The sequence below is a fragment of the Cebus imitator genome, unplaced genomic scaffold (genome assembly GCF_001604975.1).
Source record: "Cebus imitator isolate Cc_AM_T3 unplaced genomic scaffold, Cebus_imitator-1.0 Scaffold85, whole genome shotgun sequence".
NCBI lineage: Eukaryota > Metazoa > Chordata > Mammalia > Primates > Cebidae > Cebus > Cebus imitator.
In genome coordinates, this window is record NW_016107400.1 from 760,922 (window position 1) to 771,955 (window position 11,034).

Sequence of the window (11,034 nt, forward strand, 5' to 3'; positions counted from 1 at the left end):
GCCACCATGCCCAGCTAATTTTTTGTATTTTTAGTAGAGACGGGGTTTCACCATGTTGACCAGGATGGTCTTGATTTCTTGACCTCGTGATCCACCCGCCTCGGCCTCCCAAAGTGCTGGGATTACAGGCGTGAGCCACCGCGCCCGGCCTCCGTTTAATCTTTGAAGTTGATTTCAGGAGGAGTCGCTGAGTGGACTTTTTTTCTGTTGAGGCTGGAGCTGCATCTTTTTTGGCCTGTAGAGGGCATTGCTGGGCTCTCTCAGGTTCAGTTAGGTTGTTGGGTAGGTGGTCCTTCCCTGGAGTTTGCAGGTGAGATTGGCTCCACCTTCCCAGTGGCCTCTTCCCTTCCCCAGCTGGATCTTCCTGGTTGGGGTCAAGCTGGTGTATTTGCTGCCAAGATCTCTAGTGAGGTCTTCAGTTTGAGTTCTATGGAGGTGGAGCCTGCCAGGACTTATGGTCTGTTTCCCTGCTTTCCACTCTGCCTCCCTCTGTGGGATGGTCCATCCCGCTGGCGTTAGTCCAAACTCCCGCCTAGGTCCTGGCGACAACTTGCGGTGCCTGGCGGATTTGCAACTACTACCCACGGCGCCCCACTGTTTGGCAGGGCTCTCGTGGACCGTGGGTTGCAGGAGGGATGAGGTAAGCACAGGATCTGAAACGGAGCGGCGAGGGGCTTAAGTCCCCCGACCCTCTGAGCTGTTTCAGGTGGGGATGTGCCCCACTCCTCGTCTTGATTTGCCCCCCTGGGTGGCTCTTACCCCGTGGCTCCTTCCCTGGGCCTAATTTCAGTGCCCTATCAGTCCCACAGAAATGAACCCGGTACCTCTTTTGGAATCATGAAGTCCTCTAGTCCTCTGCATCTCATTTGCTGGGAGCTGCATTCCGGTGCTGGCTTCCCTTGGCCATCTTGGCGCCCCCCTGCTGATGCATACAGATTTTAAATGTTACATTTTCCTGGTGCATTGAACTTTTGTACTGATATGAAGTGACTTTTTTCTAGTAATATTTTAAAAACTATAATTTATCTGATATTGATAATTGTATTAAAAAAAATCTTTAAATGTTAAAAGCTGTTGTACCAGCCTGCCTTCCTTCCTGTTTTCCTTCCTTCCTTCCTTCCTTCCCTCCCTCCCTCCCTCCCTCCCTCCCTCCCTCTCTTTCTCCTTTCCTTTCCTTTCTTTTCTCTTTCTTTCTTTTCTTTCTTTCTTTCTCTTTCTTTCTTTCTTTCTTTCTTTCTCTCTCTCTTTCTTTCTTTCTTTCTTTCTCTCTCTCTCTCTCTCTTTCTTTCTTTCTTTCTTTCTTTTTCTTTCTCTCTCTCTCTCTCTCTCCCCCCTCCCTCCCTTCCTTTTTTCCTTCCTTTCTCTTTTCTTCTTCACTTCTTTCCTCCCTTTCTTCCCTCCCTCCCTCCCTCCTTCCTTCCTTCCTTTCCTTCCTTCCCTCCCTCTCCTTCCTTCCTTTTATTCCTTCCCTCCCTCCCTTCCTTCCTTTCTTCCTTCCTTCTCTCTTTCTCTCTTTCTTTCTTTCTCTCTATCACCCAGGCTGGAGGCCAGTGGTGCAGTTATGGCTCACTGCAGCCTTGACCACCTGGGCCCAAGTGATCCTCCCATTTTCTTGTTTTATACTTTCTACTCTTCCCCACTTATTCTTTCTTTTTTCTTTTATCTTTTCAATTTATTATTTTTTATCGATTCATTTTCCTTCTCTACTAGTTTGCAAGTTTCATTGTTCTTTTTGTGATTAATCAAGAAATTACATTATACTTATAGAGGTTTAAACTTAATATCTTTACCCACATCTGAATAATATCTCCATTTACTTTCTCCCAAATATATTATTCAGAAGGAGGATAGTATTATTATGTTTCATGCAATGTTGGTAAAGATTTATCCTCATATTTCCAACTTGATTTGCTCTTTTTAGCTATTTGTTGTTTGTTTTTTGAGACAGAGTCTCCCTCTGTTGCCTAGACTGGAGTACAGTGGTGTGATCTTGGCTGACTGCAACCTCTGCCTCCCAGGTTCCAGAGATTCTCCTGCCTCAGCCTCGCTAGTGGCTGGGACTACAGGTGTGTACCACCACCATGCCCAGGTAATTTTTGTATTTTTAGTAGAGATGGGGGTTCACCATGTTGGCCAGGCTGGTCTCGAACTCCTGACCTCAAGTGATCCGCCTGCCTTGGCCTCCCAAAGTGCTGGTATTGCATGTGTGAGCCACTGCACCTGGCCATCTGTGTAGCTTTTTGCACCTCAGCCTTCCATGGGAATGTTTTTATTCTGCCTAAATTTTATCCTATAGATTTTCCTTAGTGATAATTTGTTGGAGTTGTACTTTCAGTTTTTCTTTGCCTGAAAATGCATTTTATCTTTATTCTTTGATACTTTCATCATGTGTATAATAGGTTGGCAGTTACTTTCGTTCAGCTGATTGAAGATATTGTTCCATTGTTTTCTAGTCTTCATTATTGCTGTACAGAAATTAGCCATGAGTCTTTTAAAGCTGTGAGTCCTTTATTTACCTAGGTGATTTTAGGATATTTCTCTTTGTCTTTGGTATTCTATACTTTTACTGTGATGTAGCTAGGTATAGATTTCTTTTTGTTTATTCTGGTTGGCATTTTCCGGCTTTTGAGTCTGTGAATTGTTATTGTTTATCTGATTCTGGAAAATTTCTATCCATTATCGGTTTAAACATTTCTTTTGTTCATCCCTTTTTCTCTTTCTCCAGTTAAATGTTTGCTTGATGTTCTTAATTTTGTCTTTTATGTCCCTTTTGTCTTGTTGTCTTTTGTGTTGCTTTCTGGATAATTTCTAGTGATTTATTTTGTTGTTCCCTAATTTTCTTTTAAACAATGTCTACTCTAAAAGCAATCCCTTGGTTTTAAAAAAAACTTTCTAATGAAGTGTAATACACACTGAAACGTACACCTATACTATCAATATGGCTTGATTAATTTTCCAGATACATCTGTGTAATCATCACTCTACAAGAAACAGAACTACTAGTACCTTAAAAGCCCCTCTTTTGCTCCCTTCAGCCGTATTTCTTCTAGAGTAACCTGAGTTTCTACAGCATAGATTGTTACCTGTTTTGTACTTGTATAAGTGGAATCATAAGGTAGATTTGTTTCTGACTTTTTTCACTTAACATTGTTTGTGAGACTCATTTGTATTTTTGTGTGATTAGTGGATTGGTCATTCTCATTGCTATTTAGTGTTTTCTTGTGTTAGTATACCACAGTTTATTCATTCTACTGTTGATTGGCATTTAGGTAGTTTTCAATTTTTGACCATTATTAATAGTGTTGCTATAAACATTTTAACATTCTTTTATTAGACATATGGATGTTTTTCTGTTTTTTTCTTGAATTTGTAATATCTGTGTGTATATGTGTGGATGTCCTTATTTACTATTTATAGAAGTTCTATTTGGTTCTTTTTAAAATATGCCATATTACTTTTTATGGTTTTCTATTCCTTGCAGATCTTTCCAGACTTGCCCTTTTTTCTTTCTTTAAACATATAGTTCATGTTTGGTAATTATAATATCTAAAGTTTTGACTCATCTCTTTCTGGTATTTATTGTATTTTCTGGTTCATGCTCATCATGCTTTGTTTCCATATGTGCCATTCATTGTACTTGAAAAAAGTACTGGTAGAAATAATTTGAGACCTAGAATGAAATTGCCCTTCTGCAGAGAGTATTTGCATTTGCTGCCTCAAGGAGCCTAGGGACTACTTTAAATTAAATTCACAGCTTGAGGTTTTTGGGAATATCCATTTGATATGAATTCTGACTGTAAGTCCATGTGAGGGCTGATTATTTCTAGCCCTTCCTTCTGGATAATCCTGAGTATGTAGTCCGTTGTGGTTCCAACTTAATGTGAAGAGGGTCTCCTGTAAGACACTCCACCTTGGGTGAGCTTTTGATTCTGTTTTCTTCTCATTGTGAAGACATTGAAACCAAAGTTCAGATTTGCCTGGATTGTCAAATGACTTTAAGATAAAAAAAATCTACAGATTCTGCAGTTCTCTACTTACCTCTTGGAGTTTCTGTTTTATTTCAGTTTGGCCTAGTGATTATTTACTATCTTATAGCTCTCCAATGTTGCTAAGCTTTTTGCTTTTCAGCCAGCATGTTTAGTTGTTTTTGATAGTAGGACTGATCCCAGTTAGCCTACCATTGCTGAGGATAACAAATTCTTGATTTATATTTCAGAAGATTATCTGTGTTTTTTGTGTGAGGAATATACACAAAATGGCTGATTGGGAGGTAAAAGAGGAGCAAGGGCAGAAACTGGACACCAGTTAGGAATGCTGGTGTAGTACAAGTGTGAAATGAACATGGTTTATTAGATTAGGGTGTACTTAGAATGAAAGGGCAATAGGATTTGTTGATGGTTCAACATAGGACGTGACAGAAACAGAGCAGTCAGGGATCTCTCTTGGGCTTTTGCATGATCAGCAGGAAAAGTGGAGGTGCTGTTTCTTGGATGGAGAAGACTAGGAGAAGATGATTTGGGGAAATAAATCAACAGTTCAGTTTGGAGAATGTTATGTTTGAGATGCCTATTAGGGATCCATGTGGAGATGTTGAGTAATAAGTTGGAGAGATGTGTCTGGAGTTCAGAATAGAGGTCTGCACAAGAAGCATGTATTTGAGAATCATTAGTGTATAGATGACTTAAAGCCATGAGTTAATGAGACCATCTGGGAAGTGAACATAGTAGAGGAATTTTAAAGCATGAGCCCTGGGAACTTGGATGTTTAGAGTTTGAGAAGATGAGGCGGATTCAGCAAAAGGAACTGAGAAGGGGGCAGTCAGTGAGGCATTACAGCCAAGGGAGAGTGGTGCCCCAGAAGCCAAGAGAAGAAAGTATTTCAAGGAGACAGTAATCAGCTGTGTCATATGCTGCTGAAAGTTTGAGTACATTGCTGTGAACTGAGAGTTGATTGTTATATTTGAAAAACATTTACTTTTTCAGCTTTAATGAGAGCTGATTGAATAAAGAGGTGGAAATAAAAGTCGTATTGAAGGTGGGCTCAAGAGAGAATGGTAACTGAGAGAAATTTAGCTATAAAGGAGAACAGAGAAATGGGCAGTAGCTAGAAGGGAATATGGGAATGGGGCTGAGGGAGAAGGGTTCTTTGTATTAATGATAGGAATTGTTACCACAAGATTGTATGCTGGTAAGGATCGTCCTGTAGGCAAGTACTGATATGGGGGATTAGGGACAGTGCAAGAACAGAGAGGGGAAATGGAATCCAGTACATAAGTAGAGGGGTTACCCATAGAGAGAAACATGGACAGTTCATTTCATAGTAGTGGGAGGTTCAGGTTCAAGTGCAAGTGGATTAGTAGAGGTAATATTGGGACAATGGTTCTATTTTCTCAAAGAAACAATGCCATTTGCCGAGAGTGGGAAGGGAGAAAAGTGAAGGAGGCTTGAAAAGTGAGGAATGTTGAACATTGAGTATTTTTGTTTGTTTCTTCCTAGACATGTTTACATTCTATTAAGAGGTGGAGCAATGCAGTTAAATTAAAATTTTGAAAACTTCCTTATAATTATGTTGAACTACTACAAATTATTTTTTAAATGTATAACAAAACTTAGTTATAAAGCATTCATAAGTAGAAAGTCCATCCCCTAAATGTTTTGTAAATTAATTTCATAAAGTTAAAAAAATTTTTGTTCTTGAAAGAGTATCTGGAAAACAGGAAAAAAATACCTCCTTTCCAAATCATCTGTATTCCTACCACCCAAGCATAACACTACTCTTAGGTTTCTCTCATTTTTTTCTTTTTAATGCCAAGTTGTTGTTTTTAAAAAGAATAGTTATAGTCGTGCTTTATATGGAATTTGTCATTCGATGCTTATCAGCTAGCCCTATAAATTTTTTGCATGTTATTATATATACTTTTTATAACCATCAAATGGTTGGGTCATTATTTGCTGAATAATACCCTATTGTTGGACGTTTAGGTTAATAATTTTTCATTATTCCATATAATCATTTTGAATAAATGTTCCTAAGAAACTCATTTGTATGCATATCTTTCATTACGTGATATGCTGTGTCATATTTTTGAATCATGTAACTTGGAAAATAATTCTGGCTTGACTTTTTATTGCAACTTCATAGTCACACTATGTTAAAGTAGATTCTCTTTCCTAATTTTACTAATGATATGTTAAGTTTAAAGTCAGTGCAAGGAGGTGGGTGAGGTGGTGCACTCCTTCAGTCCCAACTACTTGGGAGGCTGAGGCAGGAGGATTGCTTGAGCCCAGGAGTTTGAGGCTAGCCTGGACATCATAGTGAGACCCCCATATCTGAAAACAAAAAACAAAAACACCAAAAACTGTTAAAGTTGTTACAAGGAAACAATGTGTGTCCTGGCAGTATTGATATAATTTTAAGAGTATAATTATAATTTTATACCAAATTTTAGAGTATATATTCAAAGAAGAAACATTAATATTTTTAATAGGTTGATCCGAGGATTAGTTTTGGATCATGGTGCTCGTCATCCAGACATGAAGAAGCGAGTAGAAGATGCATTCATCCTTATTTGCAATGTTTCACTAGAATATGAAAAAACGTACGTGTTACTTTCTCTTTACAACTTTTGAAATTTTTTTTTCTAAAGGTGTTTTAAAATCTCCTTCCTGGGGCCAGGCGCAGTGGCTTACGCCTGTAATGTCAGCACTTTGGGAGGCTGAGGCAGGTGCGTCACAAGGTCAAGTGATCAAGACCATCCTGGCCAACATGGTGAAACTCTGTCTCTACTAAGGAAAAAAAAAAAAAAAAATTAGCTGGGTGTGGTGGCTTGCACCTGTAGTCCCAGCTACTCAGGAAGCTGAGGCAGGAGAATCCTTTGAACCTGGGAGGCAGAGGTTGCAGTGAGCTGGGATCATGCCACTGCACTCTAGCCTGGCAACAGAGCGAGACTCCGTCTCAAAAACAAAACAAAACAAAACAAAAAATCTCTCTTTCCTTCCAGATGTATGGTGTAGACTACTTCCACCTTTTTTCCTTTTTCCTCCTGCCTTTACTAGCTGCTTTTATTAATCTTTTAGAGAGGTGAGCTCTGGTTTCTTTTATAAGACTGCAGAAGAGAAAGAGAAATTGGTAAAAGCTGAAAGAAAATTTATTGAAGATAGAGTACAAAAAATAATAGACCTGAAGGACAAAGTCTGTGCTCAGTCCAATAAAGGATTTGTTGTCATTAATCAAAAGGTGAGAAAGAAAGTTTAGATTTTAATTATTTGTAAATGTTCTTACTCATTTCTTGAAGTGTGGTTTGTGGACCCCTAGGAATTCCTAAGATTTTTTCAGAGAGTCTGTGAGGTCAAAAACTATTTTCATAATAATAATTATGCCTTTTACATTGTGTTGACATTTGCAATGATGTTGCAAAAGCAATCTGTAAAAATGCTGGCATCTTAGTACAAATCAAAGAAGTAGCGCCAATCTATACTAGTAGTTATTGCATTCCTTACTGCCACACCACTACTCACTTGCAGTGGAAAAAAAAGGCAGTTAGTTTCCTTTTCTTTTTAGGTGCTGTGAGAGCCACATTTCATTTAAGAATGTCTTGATCAAGTGGTAAAACTTATTAATTGTATTAAATTTGGATTCTTAAATATGCGTCCTTTTATTATTATGTATGACAAAATATGAGGCATGCGCAAAACATTTTTTTTTTTTTTTAAGATAGGGTCTTGCTCTGTTACCCAAGCTGGAGTGCAGTGGCAGACTTATAGCTCACTACAACCTTGATCTCCTCGGCTCAAGTGATCTTTCCACCTCAGTCTCCCAAGTAGCCAGGACTACAGCTATGTGCCACCATGCCTGGCTGATTTTTAAGGTTTTTTTTTTTTTTTTTTTTTTTTTTTTTTTTTTTTTTTTTTTTTTTTTTTTTTTTTTTTTTTTTTTTTTTNTTTTGTAGAGGCAGGGTATTGCCATATTGTGCAGGTTGGTCTCAAACTCCTGGCCTCAAGTGATCCTCTTGCCTTGGCCTACCAAAGTGTTGGGATTATGGAACTAGGAACCACAAAGCACTTCTATTGCTTACCAAAATATGCTGGTTGTCTTGAAAGCACTTGTGTAATTGTTTGAATTGCAAGCTAAACTAGCTACTTTTTCATAGAATGCCACTTTTATCTGAAAGAATGACTGGCAGACAAACTATGGTTATTTAGATATGGGTATTTGGTAGATTTTTCTCAAAAATGAATGAAGAAATCCTATCACCTAAAACAACTGACAGTATTTGTTGTCAATAACATTTGAACTTTTAAGCAAAAATTAGAATTTCAGAAAACTTGTATCTGCCATGTGAGCCTGACAGCTTTCCAGTACTTAAAAGACCTTCCTGATAATAGTAGTGATATGAACAAATGTGACTTTTTGTTCTTTGAGGCAAAGTTTCCACATGTATAACATAACATATTATACATGAAATGTGTCAACATGTGGGAACTTTGCGTAACTCAGTGAACTAATACTATCTACATGACTAAAAATGCATGATTTTTATAAAATCGTACATGGATAAGTAATCCATTCAGTGTTCTAGTTACACCAATGTGTTTTAATGTGAGATAGTATTAAAAGCTCATTGCTATGGTTTCATAGTGAAACTAACCTTTGAGAAGCTATTATTTGTTGAGTTTTGGTATAGTATCAAAGAAGAATTTCTATAGTTGTCTGAAAGTTTATTAAAATATTACTCCCTTTACAGTATTTGTCTGTGTGGGGCCAGATTTTCTTCATAAACTTAAACCAAAATAACATATCATTCCAAACTGAATACTGAAGCAGATATGAGAATCCATTTGTTTTCTATGAAGATAGACATTGAAGAGATTTGCAAAAGTGTAAAATAATGCCACCACTAGCTCACTATATATATTTTTGCTTTCAAAAGTATAGTAAATTTTAATTTAAAACATTGTATATATTAACATAAATGAATTAATAAATATTTTAAAATTTCTCAGTTTTTATAACATGATAAATATTATAGATTGAGCTTACATAAACAAAAACTCTCTGGGTACTTAATAATTTTTAAGAAAATAAAATGGTGCTGAGACCGAAAGGTTTGAGAAATACTGGTTTAAAACATGTTTATAATTTTTGTGTTAACTTGATTATAGGGAATTGATCCATTTTCCTTAGATACTCTTGCAAAACATGGAATAGTAGCTCTTCGCAGAGCAAAAAGAAGAAATATGGAAAGGTAAGCTTGTAGATAATTATATATCCTAACTTTTTAACAGAGTAAATGGAAATTATCCCATGTGTTTTCCTTTTAGCTTATGTGTAAATGTTGTTGAACAAAAGAGTAGCATAAAAAATCCAAATTTTGTTCTTAGTTTAAATAAATAATTGAACTATCAAAAAGCAAGGTTGTTAACTTACTGCAGAACTTTGTTGAAGTATAAGGAAAGTTTTTATCTTTTTAAAACAGATTTTAAAAACAAAACAATACAACATAATACAGCATGATCTCACTTTTATATATGGAATCTAAAAAAGTTGAACTCATAGAAGTAGATAGTAGAATGGTGGTTACCAGGGGCTGGGGCAGTGGGAGGGGAGGGGCATTGAGACACGTAGGTGGAAGGATACAAAATTTCAGTTAGGAGGAATAAATTCAAGAGATCTATTGTTCAACATGGCAATTATAGTTAATAACAATATATTGTTATTTTAAAAAATGTTTTGCAAACCCATCCAAGAATATACAATGTATTGTATTCTTAGCTTGATTTAGCCATTCCACAATATATACATATTTAAAATTATCATGTTGCCCTCGATAAATATAGACAATTTTATTAGTCAATTAAAAACAAAACCCCAAACAGTACAATACAGTAACAATACAGTCTTCTGCATATCTTTTCTCCTCTAAGAAATTATTATTTATGTTTTCCATAATCGAGCTATGGTGACATATATGTAATTTCAGACTCTCTCTTGCTTGTGGTGGAATGGCTGTGAATTCTTTTGAAGATCTCACTGTAGATTGCTTGGGACATGCTGGTCTTGTATATGAGTACACATTAGTGAGTATTTCTGTGAATAGTGGTTATAAAGTGAATACTAAGCCTTTCTTTTTTAAAATACTACTTGATCTTTTATTTCATGTTTTGTGTTTTCAGATCTAATTCACAGAACAGATTTTACAATTTATTTACCTAAATGTTAAGAGTTCAGATATAACTTAACTCCTGTAAAACGTATCTTTAGTTATGCTTGATAAGAAAAATTCAAATGAAGATTGCATTCTAGTATAAATTAAGTGTTGATTTTAGAATGACATTAAATATTAAAGTTAAATATTTTTGTGCCATCCTTTAGGGTGAAGAAAAGTTCACTTTTATTGAGGAGTGTGTTAACCCTCGCTCTGTCACCTTGTTGGTTAAAGGACCAAATAAGCATACTCTCACACAAATCAAGGATGCCATAAGAGATGGACTTCGTGCTATCAAAAATGCCATTGAAGATGGTAAGCTCTTGTGATGGATATGACAAGAGTCTTGCTCTGTTGCCCAGGCTGGAGTGCAGTGATGCGATCTTGGCCCACTGCAACCTCCGCTTCCCAGGTTCAAGTGATTCTCCTTTCTCATACTCCCAAGTAGCTGAGATTACAGGTGCCTACAACCACACCTGGCTAATTTTTTATATTTTTAGTAGAGATGAGGTTTCGCCATGTTGGCCAGGCTGGTCTTGAACTCCTGCGTTCAAGCAGTCTGCCTTCCTTGGACTACTGAAGTGCTGAAATTATAAGTGTGAACCACCATGCCTGGCCTTTAAAAAATTTTTTTTTTAATATTACTTTTAAATTTTAAGTCTTAATCTATTTGTTTTGAGACCAGGTTTTGAAACTGGCTAATTTTTGTATTTTTGATAGAGATGAGGTTTCACCACGTTGCCAAGGTTGGTCCTGAATTCCTGGGCTGAAGCGATCCACTTGCCTTCGCCTCCCAAAGTGCTGGGATTAGAGGCATAAGCCACTGTGCC

At 37.0% G+C, this 11,034-nt stretch overlaps 1 protein-coding gene across 1 annotated transcript in view; it reads left to right on the forward strand.

Moving 5' to 3' along the window:
* The window catches only part of CCT6B (chaperonin containing TCP1 subunit 6B), a 39,489-nt gene that overhangs the window by 17,392 nt on the left and 11,063 nt on the right, over positions 1 to 11,034 (forward strand). The window contains exons 5-9 of the mRNA XM_017534175.2: positions 6,488 to 6,598; positions 7,077 to 7,236; positions 9,162 to 9,244; positions 9,980 to 10,076; positions 10,372 to 10,519. Coding sequence (XP_017389664.1) covers positions 6,488 to 6,598; positions 7,077 to 7,236; positions 9,162 to 9,244; positions 9,980 to 10,076; positions 10,372 to 10,519 — 599 coding nt within the window. The remainder of the gene's footprint in view (positions 1 to 6,487; positions 6,599 to 7,076; positions 7,237 to 9,161; positions 9,245 to 9,979; positions 10,077 to 10,371; positions 10,520 to 11,034) is intronic.